We start from the raw sequence: 13,810 nt of genomic DNA on the forward strand, positions 1-13,810 counted from the left end.
AACTTCAATCATTTAATTAGATGGAAAATGTTCATGTATTTGACACACTTATGTCATGTCATTGAAGCAAAAATACAGTATGTAGTTTACTAAAGATAAGATAGTTACAAAACCAATCAAAAACCACAAACGCGAATGTCTAATTGTCTACATCTGATCACAGGGAGAGGGAATATGTCCGCCATGAAGTCTGGATAGAGGAATGTAGAGATAAAAGGCAAGGTTGAAAATCAGAACTCAAACTCTTAAGAATGTCAAAAATGATCTGAATTTTATCAAGTTTAAACTTCCAGATTGGTTTTATTGCCCTCCAATTCATCTACATTTTTCCGTTATTCCCATAGATTAATACCATTAATTTAAGGACAGAGGGACAAACATCCTCTCATAAGGCAAAGCCATCATCTCGAATGTCTCAAAACACAGCAGTAGTTTTTTTTCTGCCCTTTTTCACTTGTTGTTTTTATTCATCATTGGCTCTGGTTTTGCACATGTTGCATTCCCATTTGATGTGAGTGTGAATGACGCAACCTTGATACAAGTTGTGCTAGCTTTATCTGGAAAAAGTTTTGGGCTGTTCTTTCTCTGACAGCTGTCATGATTCACACTTCTCACAAGAATGACTGTGTTCCTCTGAAAGCAAACATGGGGGTGTCAACATGACAGTATGGATGATCAGTGGGTTTTATATACCAGTAAAATATGTCAACACTCTCATGAGTAAGGCACTGAATAGGTTACTTTCTTCTTCTTTTAATTATATTATGGGCACATTTTATTTATAATTGTGCATTTGTAGTGATGGACAGAATCACATTTACTTAATTATAATGTTGAGGTATTGGAGCATTTCCATGTAATGCCACTATGTATGTACACATCTAAAAGCAATATATTGTGTGTTTTTTAACAACATTTATTCAATATTTTGTTCTATCTACTTGCAGATTCTGATTACTAATACAACATCAAACCACCAAAATAATGATGCTTTATTGTTCATTTAAATTGTAACATTTAACGTATATACAATACAGTAATATAATTGTGAATGGATTAATAGTTATAATTTTCTTATATGATTCTGAAAAGGGCAATTTTTGCATTGGTACATGTGATTTTATTAAATATATTTTCCTGTATGTGTAACTGGTTTTTGGAGTCTCACGGATGAGCTACATTAATCAGAGTTGTAGAATTGAAAGAGAGTCTGCTGTGTCCTCTGGTGGCCACCGGGAGGCATCACAGCTGCAAGGGACAGTGTGTTTATGTGAATGTATGAAATATTACCTGCAGCTTTATTTAAATGTAAAATGTATATGATTTTATTTCATCATTTATAATCAGTTGCATTCAGGTTTATTGAAAAAAATATGTTTCTATACTTTTCTGCTGTGGTGGAATTAGTATGTAGAGGTTTGACTGATGTAGAAATACACAATTAAAGGTGTTACATTAAAATAGAATAGAAATTAAGACCAGAACAAGTAACAACAAGTTAAATGTCAAACATAATTCAGGCAATATATAAAATATACTATATCACCTGATTATTGGGTTTGCGAATAAATGATAAAGTAGCTTAAAATGGAAAACACTTAAAAATTGTATCCTAACAAACCTAGCTAGATTTAGCTGTAAAATTGCCACAGTTTACTAATATATGTCAAAACAAAATATATATGGATTTATATTTTTCTTTAAAGGTTCATAAACACTTACTAACAAGTTATCTTGCTAACCCTACTCATGTGTTTCAACCCAAATTGCAACATAATACTTAAAAAAGTAAAAACAGCAATCACTTGCTTCATGTTTATTTGTGCTTGTTAGGACCGGAACTTACAATATGTCTCTTCCTTCCTCTTATGTAACCAGGATTGCAAATCACAGGATGCAACAATTTACCATTCTCACGTAATGAGGGGTTACCAAACTGGATATCAAACAGAAATGGGGAAGTCAAACGAAAGTATTTATGAGATGAGACAGAATCAGTCCTTATATAGATGAAATTAAATATATTTATAACAAATTCACACCCTCTCTCAGACACAGTGACCTCTGAGTGTAGGAAGAATGAAATCCCCTCTGACACTAGATGATTATCTTCTGTTTGACGTTATTGAGAGAATGAACAGAGATGGCTGGAGTGCCCGCGCTCGGCTCTGAATGCACATTGCTCAAATATTTTCCTAGTTGAGTCGATTACCACATCTCTTTAAGAGCATTTGTCTGCCCTTCTCGTAGCACTGCCTCTGCACTCAAAAGTGCGTTGCTCACACGCTGACAAGCCCCAAGAGAAATGAACATCCACCAAATGAAGGCCAAGTTTGAATGCTTAACATTTGTAAGGAAGGTTGGCAACATTCTCAATATTTGGATATTAGGTCTGTTATCCAAAAATATGTTAGCATAGCCTTTGTGAGTGTGTTAGCGTTCTGATGTTGGCATTTAGCTTATAGCCCCACTATTCAAAGTAGTGCTCCACAGAGCTGCTAGCATGGCCTCAAAAAGCAGTTCAGAACTAAACAGTTACATGACTAATCTATGAGAAACAAGCCAGACTGAAAAACATTTTCGTTATTGTTTTGTTTCTAAATGACAATGGAGACAGTTTCTGTTTTAACAGTTGATGTGAATAATTATTGTGAATTTTCCCAACTGTCCCAGTTAAAACCCAGTTTCTGGGGTGTAAAAGGCAATTGTCTTCTAAACTGAACTGTATACATCTCAGTATATCCTGTACAAAAACAACGCACAAATAAGTGTCGTTATTTAATTGCATCAGTTTTTACCTCAAAATGTTGTTTTTTGTCTCACCACACCATTTCCCCACTGACTTTTTTATTTCATCACATCTGGTTTGTCAATCTTCACTAACAGGACAGAACCAGTTATTTATTTGACTGTTTCATTAACAGCACAAAGAAAAAGTATTACCAATTTAGACCCATCTGGGCCCACACACCTGTATCCCTTCAACACTCGAAAAGACTCATGCAGGTAACATTAATTCTTTCAAACATGTTTTTATTTGATAATACTGAATATTTTGTCCTTCGCCTGGACTTACACAAAGCATCAAACACATGCACAGTCCTCTATTAACACAAGGTACCCATTTCTCATTTCTCTACACCTCTCCAAAAAGGGTTAATCTCTCTCACTCTCACGTTACTCCAGCGCAAGAGGACCTTCTCACCTCGACATTACAGCTAAAGACATCATAGACAAAAGACAGCGAAAACACACAGAAATCATGACAGGTATAATAATAACACTGAAAAAATACAAAGTAATGCAAAATGGAAAGAGTTTACTTTTAAATTATGCCTCTAATACTCCATCATAGATTGATGTTTTTGTTAGCTTAAGGTGTATAAAACAGCACTGTAAACTTGGATTGATAACTTGCTTTCTATGACAGCGATAAAGCTTTCATTAATAACTGGAAAGAGCAGGAAAGCTAACAGTAAGCATGTAAATACCTTATTACTCATGAAATAAACCATCTGCGAGAATATATTGGCAAATCATGAAACTGCTGTTGGCATTTACAATCAACAGATAGTACAAAGACACTGAAATAACATCCAACAAAGCTCTTTTTGTTTCTCTTTCACATATTTAACCTGCAAAAGGATCCCTTATATCCCAACCTCTCACGCGCCACTTTTTTTAGTTTTTCTTCAATTGCAAGTACATTTGATCTGTTATGACAAGCATGGGAAGTATAAGTGAATATAGATCACCAAAAGCACTCAAAATAGGAGATATCTGCACCTGAGGTGGATCTGTCGGTCGGGGTGAACTATGATAAGTGTCACATCAGAGTGTTTAGGCTCTTGTATTTACTTAAACCTCCAAAAAAGTGCAAATCTAGTTCTAATGCAGTAAATAATATTCATCAAGTAACAATAAAACTAGTATATGCATAGGTACTGTACAGCTACAAAATGGGGGTAACAATGAAGAGGGATGAAGATGAGAAATTTAGGATATTTTTGATTGGACTGCAGGGCGGGAAGCAGGTTTTTAAAATTTAGAGAGCTGATCTTTACACAGCATAGACTGGTCCAGTGAGGACTGTGAAGATCGCAGACTTAAAATCAAAACAAGAAAAGATGTTTCAGCTAATGAAACCAGAAAAGCTATGCTAGATGTTCTTTTGAAAGAAAACTGTGTCGTGGGCGTACCAGCAGAGAAGACGAGAGAGAAACTAATAGTGAGAGAGCAAGACAATCATTTAAAAAAAGGCAACTTGGAATTTGGCTTTGGAATAAAAATGGAGAATGAGGTAATAAAAGTAGAAACACGATGGGAAACAAATGATCGTCCTATTGGTGGAGAGCTGTTAAAGCGCTTTGCGGGGTAGGAAGTGCTCTGTCTCACCGAGAATTTATGTCCTCCTGACGCCAGCCTCAGGAGGAAGTTACATCATCACTTGACCAGTCTATGTCTCATGATGCCATTTTATTTGTTTTTAAAGAAACGCTGTGTCTGAGAAGAACCTCCGAGCCTCTTCAGTTCAAAATGAGCAATGCCGAGGTCGCTTTCTCTGACTGAAATGCTAACGGACAACAATTACAGAGAGAGGCTGAAGGTTGTTTTCAGACTGGCAGGTAATATTAGACACGTTAGCTTGGCCTTTTTTAATCAAAAATCTGATGTCGTTATCTTGAATTTCAATGGAATCGTTTACATTTTTCCAGACAGCGGGCAGTCAGGCCTGCCTCGTGACTAAGGGTCGTCAGCGTCCAGGAACTCCTTCTTAGGCGACGCAATGCCGCGATACCAGGAGCAGGAGCCGTCTGCCCGCTTCACGCAGGCATAGTGGTTGGCCTGGCGTCCGTGCACCTGCTTCTCGATCATCATGTCCGTCCACAGACACTCTTCAGGAGCTGAGATCTCACAGGGCAGAGAAGGACAGCGCACAATCTGCAGAGACACACACACAGGACATTCTCCATAAACTGTGTGGGAAATTTTATTTTTTGTGTTATTTTATGTTATTTTTTCTGCCAGAACCCTTAAATGGGTTTACATTCAGTAGCTATCTCTCTGTATTTTAGAATGTTTCAAAAGTGGCACAGTCTGCCTTTTTCATGCTGCACCTTGCCTACCTAAGCCCTAGCATTTCACAGGACGACATTGCAGTTAGTAAAAAGCAAGTAGTATTTAGCTGAATAAATATCAGCCTCACTGTCTTGACTAGCGGGTGGGTCTCTGGGAGTTAAAGCGTGCATGCATAGACATTCCTTCACTGCCTTACCTTGCAGTCACAGCCCATCTGGTAGCGCTGGGTCAGGCCCTTCTTCTGGGTGTTGCTCAAGGAGTCCCAGGGCATGATGTAATCACACAGGGTCACATGCATGCGCCCGTTGGCCTCGGACTTGCCTGCCAAAAGAGCGAGACTTCGATAAAAGTTTCTCAATTACAAGGAAATTCAGACCTAACAAGACTATACAAGCATCATGATAAATGCTTTCATTTGACTTAAGGTCCAACCAAGAGTGCAAGGCAACAGGTTCCAAAACCGATCAACACAGAGAAGCTGGTGTGATGCTTCATGCACAAGTGTCGCCAGTCAAAACAAGAATATACTTCAACTTGGGTTTACAGATCTGTTTACTTCACCACTATACGTCTGCAGAGCAACTCCCAACATGTTTTCTGTCTTCACTGCACTGTTTCACTGGCACTCTTCCAACTGTGTTAACCCCTAAAACTGGAAAGAGGATGAATGCTTTTAAAAGATGCCAGTGTCTGCAGAAAGTTAACGCTGTCCCACTTCCCACTGCTCAAGTCCTGCAGTCTGAGAAAGAGAGAGAGGGAGAGAGGAAATGCTGGCTTCAGCAGTGCCTCCTCTTACAACTCTCTGTAATTAGGGCCCAGTGTTTGCGGGTCCATCTGTCTGCGATGGAGAAACCAGAGCATGCATGGCACGATGCTCTACTTGCTGTACTACGTTTCCTTCTGCTGCTTTCAGTCACAATATCAGCCAGTTCCAGTGGACAGAACATTAAGGGAATAGTTTGACATTTTCAGAAAAATGCTCATCACTCTCTGGTGTTGGTTGGATGATGGATTGATATCCAACTCATCAATGCACTGCTGTAGACAGGGACAGCAGCAAAACATATTTTAGCCAGCAGTTCATGTGTGTCACTTTTGGAGAATCAAAAACCTCTGCTTTAAAACACCTAAGTAACACAATAAATAACTGACACTGATATTGATTTTTTTTATGTGGGCCTTTAAGGTAACCTTAGGAAGTTTTGCTGTTCCACAGTGTTACTATGACGAGTACCTCATATAACCCCACAGCAAATGCGAGGCTAATACAATTTATCACACTGGAGTTGAATGAGGGCAATGCAGATTTAATGTTTAAAATTGCATCCGTGAGAGTAAATTCAAATAAAAGCTCATGGACACAATACATCCAGAGCACTAGAAAATGCTCCCTTCAGGCTGCAATGTTGTAGAGAGCAATATTTTATTTTTATTTTTATCTCATGATATTCATCCCCTCAAGGATAAGATCAAAAGTAAGTTAATGTACATCTCTCAGGAGCTCAAGCACGGCAGACAAGGTCACTCCCAGTCTCCACAGGGTTTAGTCAGCAGCTTATCATTACCCATAATTACATAAACAGTTACCCAGGTTGTCTGCCAGGCTGTGAACACCTGGAGGTCTGAATCTGACTATCTGTCTCTCTTTTTATTCTTTCCATTTTCGTTTGAAGGTTGAAACTTACATCAATTGCCCACAAGAAATTATGAGAGCCAAAACCAACACATTTAGAAGTGTTATTTTGACTAATAGTATTTACATTTTGCAACTTTACCAAATAATTTACATATTTCTATTATAAAAATGTAATGGCAATTTAAAATAAAGTAACTAAGTTAAAGTCACTAAATATTGTGCATTCAAGGAACAGTTGAATGTTCTACTTTATGCCTTCTTTCTATGACTTTTTTGAGGTGGAGAGAGCTACAGCAAGGAGATATTAGCTTAGCATAAAGACTAGAAATGGGGAAACGGCTAGTCGGCTCCACCTAAAGGTGACTAAAAACTACCAATAAAAAACCCTAAAATGCTCACAGAATAACTGTTTACATTTTCTGTTTGTGGACGGATTAAAGACATCTCACCAGTGGTACACACCTGAGATCAGGTACTCCTTCTTGCCGGTGACATCCAGGGTAACGCCACAGACAGCGGACACAGGAGCAGTGAAGATGGCGTCGATGTCCTGGTTAGGACCCTTGAACATCTGCAATAATAACCACAGCGAGTGGGTCAAAGGTTGGAGTGAAGGAATCAACATCTGTTGGATACTCGGATCGTTGTTTTCTTACCTTGATCTGTTTGACCTCATACTGGATCCTCTTGATGGGGTTCCCATAGATATCATTCCCAGTATCCACCTCTCTCTCTCCCACCACCTTCGCTCGAATCACTGTTGAAGAAAGAGAGGAACGCAGCGTCACATTACAAGTCGTTACATGGTACCAATAAAAGAACGCAGCTGTAAGCAACCAGATTTGAGAACAAGACGTTCTTTGGATCATCCAACACTTATTTTTACTGTTTCCGAGTTCCAAGATGATGTCTTGATTTGTGTTCTAACCCAGAGATAAACGGTTTACAAATATATTTAAAAAAACAGTAGAGCAACACATTCTCACATTGGAGAAACTGACAGCAGAGCTCCCTGCTTCAAAACATGACCAGGAAACTGTCGAAGGAGCTGAATTAAGGAACAAGAGTTCAACTTGAAAGCTGTTAGGCAGAGAGAGAAGTGGGCCAGAGGCATGTTACTCACCGTGTGTTTAACAGCCTCAGCGACTACATCAAGCTTCAACTATGCCTAGGGCATTTATTCAGAATGGAAAATATGAGCAATAGAGAACACAAAGTTGACTGCTGTTGCTCTGAGACCCTGTTCAGTTTACGACTTGGAGCAGACACAAATATGGGGGTTCATGACTCCCAGAGTTAATAACGTCTCTCACTGTTCTCCTCACTTCTTCCTCTTCCTCCTCATAGTGTTATCATGAAGGTAGGTTTTGGAGAAGGGCCTCGGCTCACCTCACACCTCTAATCACCTGATGGGCTACTTTTACCCGGTCAACACATTCAGCCTTTTCGGTCCTCGATTTCACAACCCAAACTTCCTTTCCCTTCCATTTATCCATCCATCCCCCTTCCTACCCCATCTTTACCCACATCTGTCCCTCACTACATCCCATCATCCATCATCTCTTTCTCCCTCACTCCCTTCATCCCTCACCTCTCCCTCCCTCCCTCGACCCATCATCATCGTCATCTTTCCCTTCCTTCCAACTTCTCTCCCTGTCTCCCCGTATCTCTTTAAACTGGTGCATTGTTTATGTCTGATTCTAGGTACCATCTGGGGCCCCAATTAGGATCGGACAGAAACAAGGCTGAGACAGATCCCCCTCACTGAGTCTCCCGGTGCCTGGATTTCAGTTTTCCTCGAGACCAGCCTGACAGACATCATCTACAGACTTTTTCACATCTGTGTCCATGTCAACATAGTATTTTACCGGATGAAGGATTTTAGTTATTGGATGTCCGGATTTTAATTTATCATAGAAAAAGTAGAGCAACAACAACAATCAGTATCAGGGAAACACTGGTTGTTAATAAATAACTGTTTTGTATACGAGTCTCAACAGATGTAATCAGTGGTTGGGAGACAAAAACTCACATGATCCTAAGCTACTTCACAATGGCACCAAACCCCTAATTTTGTTATTGTTTTGGTTAAAATATTCCTGGCAAAACATTACGTATTGTTTGTCTGAGTTGCTATCATCACATATTTACTCTGTGGATAAAAGACTACAAACAAAAGGACGAGGAGACAAAAGATTTGTTGAGTCTGTGATTTGGTGATCTGTGACTGGATACAATGAACTTGGCTTTAAGCATTGATAACTGGCTTTAAAATGTCTTTCATTAGTGCGTCAGAGGCACTAATCCCAGTTCCTCACAAGCAAACCTCTGCAATTGAGTTCCACACACACACACACACACACACACACACACACACACACACACACACACACACACACACACACACACACACACACACACACACACACACACACACACACACACACACACACACACACACACACACACACACACACACACACACACACACACACACACACACACACACACACACACACACACACACACACACACACACACACACACACACACACACCTGGCTGGCACTCTCTACTGCATTCCTCTTAGTTTTTCCACTCTCATTTCCTGACCTCATTCGGAGCCACAAACTAATGAGCAAAGAATCAGCAGCAGGACACAATACTGAGGGGAAATGACCCGCTGTTCACCATGGATTGTATTATGGGAGCTTATCTGTCTACCTTTGTGTTGCAGACCTGTTTACTTTTTAGTTTTACCCCCTGCAATAAAGCCAGAGCGGATCATCCTGTGCAGTCTAAACAGCATGTCTCAGAGGCGGCAGACTACACAGCGTGAAGGTAAAACAGCACGACTACCGGGAAGCCTGAAGGCGGCCCAGCTCCACCACAGATTGATCACCAGCAGTCAATCATCAGCTAGGACCCCCTCCGTAAACCACCAACTGACCCACATTTCCCCACCAACTAGGGCAACGTTTAATGACTTATATGCATTTCAGTCGCACTACGCAAAGTTTTCCATGCATACCTCGTATAAAAACCCCACATCCTTATTCCCCCCCCCCCTTTAATCCCACCGCATGACTATCCAATTCTTTTTTCAAACTTCAGCGACCACCGAATGGTCCCTGTCTCTCCTGATGTGGTTTGTCCAGCTCCAGACGTACGTGGGCCTGCTGTTCAACCTGTCATTTGACCAGAGACAAACAGCCCATAAACACAGTTCAACCGTCCTCATGACCTCCGAACACATCTGGGTGAAGACCTGTGCAGCAAAGACAAAAACTCTAGATTCATTTGTGAGCACTTAATGATCATAGCAGAGGTGCTAATAGTCGACACAAATAATCGACAACTATTTTGAAAGTCCATTAATTGTTAAAATGGTAAAAAAAAAAAAACAATTTTATTAGGTTTGAAACCTTGGAACTTGTTTTCCACTAATGTCACTATTGTTTGCACCAAATTAACCTACTAAAAAGTGTCTGATAAATCTACACTGAACCAAGGTGATAACAGAACAGCAAGAAATAATTTGCGTCTTTGTTGTTTATGTCCAGTCTTGCTTAGTTGTCTTAATTCTTAAGTTATGGATTTTTTGGAGCTAAATTAACTTTGATCTGTTGTTTTGTTCAGGTAACATTATGAATTGGATACTCTTTTAGCTCAGTTTTTGGTTTGTACCAACTCCTGAGGGATATATCTTTCTCTTTAGCTGCTAAATGCTCCAATATGTTCACCAGCTAGTCGCTAACAGTGTCTGTCTGCTGTTTGCTGCTGATCATCTGGTGTTTATTGCATTTTCATTGACATCAGCTGCCTCCTGCTACTGGAGACAATGCTAATTGAGAGCGGTAGAACTGATTTAAAATGTGGGCCAGCAAACCAAAATAATGGGCTGACATGTCCATTTTTGCAGCTTTAATTTTCCAATTCAGTAAATGTAATCAGTGTGTTGTTGCATGTCCACAGACGGGTGATTCTGCTCTTCCACAACGCCCAGCGTCTGGACATTGCAGGGCTGGGCTGCCGGGGAAGTTCCCCTTTGTGGGCAACAGATTTATATGAAAAGAGGATGTTTGTCTCGGCAGTAAGTGACTGTGTGTGATTGTGTGGTAGGTGCATGACACTGCTGAGTTTTAATAGCTTGTGGTCTTAAGCTACCGCATCATTTAGCTTGAACAACAGAAGGTGACACACTCATGCTGCCAGCCCCTGCATGCACAGTATGTGTGTGAACTCGCAACAAGTGGGATCCAATTTCACCAAAACAAACACCAAACCACATAACTGTTGACAGAGTCACTTTGTTGGTGCCTACTTACAAATTCTGGGCAACCAGACAACCAACTCTATTATGATTCTTTGCTCTCCGCAAGCCTGCAAAAAAGATTTCTGCTTCTTAGATCCCCCAAAACCAGTATCATCCTCAAATCCACCCTGAAACCATCGCTGGACAATGACATTAACCAATGTGCATTTAAAGGCCATCATCCCTCCTGACAAAAGCTAACTGACTCATTCCAACTTTAAAAACAACATGAGCACACTAGACACAAATACACATCGACTTCCAGCTCGAGAGACTGAGTCACAGCTGAAATAATAGATTTTAGATTGCAATAAGAAACTACAGGGATACACATCCTATTCACAAACACACACCCATGCATGTGTGTGAATAAGGATTCAAGGAAGAAAAGATGGAGCCCAAGCGGTTTAGGAGTTCTCATTCTCAAAGATACCATACATATTTTCACTTGGACTGTGACTTTTATTGCGTTTCTTCCAAAAACACACCCTAAACTGACAGCCAGATGTCATTTGTAGCCAGCGTGTGTGTGAGTGAGTGTCCACAATGCATAGTGCTGGGCCCGCAGTTGTGCGTACGAGTGTGTGTCCCTGCATTACACCAGAGTAAAAGTTGGGAAAACCCCAGCAGCATTCTTGTAATTCCTCCCAGCACCACCCCTCACAGGAAGAACCAGGGCAGGAATGGAAATTTGAAAAGAGAAGAGGAAAGCTCGCGGTGTGACATATTTCTGTGGTTTAGATTTAAACCCCTCCACCCATAAAAACATTTCTCTTCACATTCTCCATCCCTTGTCCTCCTCTCTGCTCTTTCCCTCCTCTTCTCTTTATTTCTCTCATGCCACGTTGCCCTGCAAAAGCCAGGCGACGCTGCTCTGTCCCAGAGCAGCTGAGGGGTGAAGCCACCCTCCGCTGCAGACCAGAGACATTATGTACATTGATGGGCCCAGCCTGTGTTACACACTGACATACACAAACATAGTGCTCTTTCACCCTGATACACAACAGTATAGTCCTTATTATTGGATTTAGAGCAATGAATTAAGGTATTAAATTAAAATGAGAAGACATATTACCATGAAAGGTCATTATAATATTTATAGGCGATTTTAAACTCGTTATAGAGATGTTTAAATTAATTTGAAAAGGGACTTTCTTTTGTTTATGTGCATGTACTATGTTTGTTGGTCCCTTCAAATATACCTCCATGATACCTAAACAACAGAAACGTAATATTTCTGTTTCCCAAATGGCTATTTTGGTAAGTTAAAATGTGTAGTGTTGCCATAAAGGGCATTTTAATACTTACAGGTGATTTAAAACTCCTTGTGATGATGTTTCAATCCATTTAAGGGGACTTTTTTAATATGCATATATGTATGTTTTTTGGTCCCTTAATAGCATTCCTCCAAGACACCTTAACAACATACATTTTCTATTTCTGTGTTTCCCAAATGGCTACTTTGGTATTTCAAAAAAGATGTATTGTTGTCAACATGACCAGACAAAACATGACAATGGGATCTGCGTGTGAGCAGTCTGGCCATGGCCTTGAGGAGGACCCTCCACCTTCAGGCTTTCCAGAGGTTTCCATCAGCTTCCCTGAGCCCGTTCAGCGGACACCGGAAGCGGGCTGAGCGGCTGCAGCTCCCGTTATCTTTGCAGGAGTCTGGTGCAACATGGGTAAACAACAACAAACAGACCACAACTGTCCACGGTGCTGTACTCACCTACGTCGGCGTTGCAGAAAGCCTGTTGGGGATGAACCGGGGCACAGCTGCACGCTTCCGTGAGCTCCTCCGCCCGCCACAGCAACAGCAGCGCGAGCGTGCAAAGGATGCCGTTAACGTTAAACGGCATTTTCATAAACGGTGATGCGACGTTTCTTCAGCCTCTCCGGTGCTGCGCAGATGCGTTGCAGTGTAGCTCCAGCGGCAGCCCCCCTTCCGCTGTGTGTTGTTTACCGACAGAAACCTGGTAAAAAGCCCTGGGCGGTGTGCGTGCTCAGCTCCGGTGTGACGGTGAGGTTTCGCTGTGCGCTCCGGTACGCAAGGATGTGTCTTGGCTAGTGTCTGCAGCTGTCTGTCTTTCAGGGAGTGTTTTCTTTTCTAGGGTCAAGGCGGTTTTATAAAGCGTACGGCTCCTCCCAGCAGCAGTACCGTCCAAACAGGCAGGGGGCGGTGTGTCTTTCAGCTTGAACAACCGGAGCTGCTGCTTTAAAAAGTTCTACGTTTTTTTTATTGTATGCTAATGTTTTCTTCTACTCCATTCTTTCTACTTCTCTAATATTTGGTGTCTTATGAGTTTTGTACACGAAAAAGGTTTTCCCTTCAAAATTGTATCAGACATTTGTAAATAATCAAAACAGAATAAGATTATACTGTACATAATAATATATATCAGCAGGTTTCGGTATTCACGGATCACATATAATCAGGATATATTTATATTCCAAAAGTAAATTACCATATAGATATTAAGATTGTGAAAGATTACTTTATTTCATCATTAAAATATGGCACTTTTATATTTATATTATTTTATATTTTCATGACAACAATGCTATAAAATGTTGGATCCACATAATACATTTAATTTGCAATGAAATACTTTTTCAATTTTATTTGTGGAACTCACATTTTTGTAGTTTTTAAGTAATCCAGATGTTTTGAGATTTGGTTAAACGGTTTGAAATCCAATGAATACAGATACCTATTGCAAAAAGTGGCATTTCATTTATAATGAATACGTCGTTGTACTTCACTTAATTCTTACACTATAG

The 13,810-nt window shown here is 40.4% G+C and overlaps 1 protein-coding gene across 1 annotated transcript; it reads right to left on the bottom strand.

Moving 5' to 3' along the window:
- Positions 1-3,016: 3,016 nt before the first annotated feature.
- timp2a (TIMP metallopeptidase inhibitor 2a) lies at positions 3,017-13,149 on the bottom strand. Its single transcript, XM_063892943.1, has 5 exons — positions 12,759-13,149; positions 7,372-7,472; positions 7,178-7,286; positions 5,276-5,400; positions 3,017-4,941 (listed from the first exon to the last, which is right to left on the bottom strand). The coding sequence occupies exons 1-5, from the start codon at positions 12,892-12,894 to the stop codon at positions 4,744-4,746; spliced, it is 669 nt and encodes a 222-aa protein (XP_063749013.1). The 5' UTR covers positions 12,895-13,149; the 3' UTR covers positions 3,017-4,743.
- Positions 13,150-13,810: the final 661 nt, after the last annotated feature.

This window comes from Eleginops maclovinus, chromosome 10, assembly GCF_036324505.1.
Source record: "Eleginops maclovinus isolate JMC-PN-2008 ecotype Puerto Natales chromosome 10, JC_Emac_rtc_rv5, whole genome shotgun sequence".
Classification (NCBI taxonomy): domain Eukaryota; kingdom Metazoa; phylum Chordata; class Actinopteri; order Perciformes; family Eleginopidae; genus Eleginops; species Eleginops maclovinus.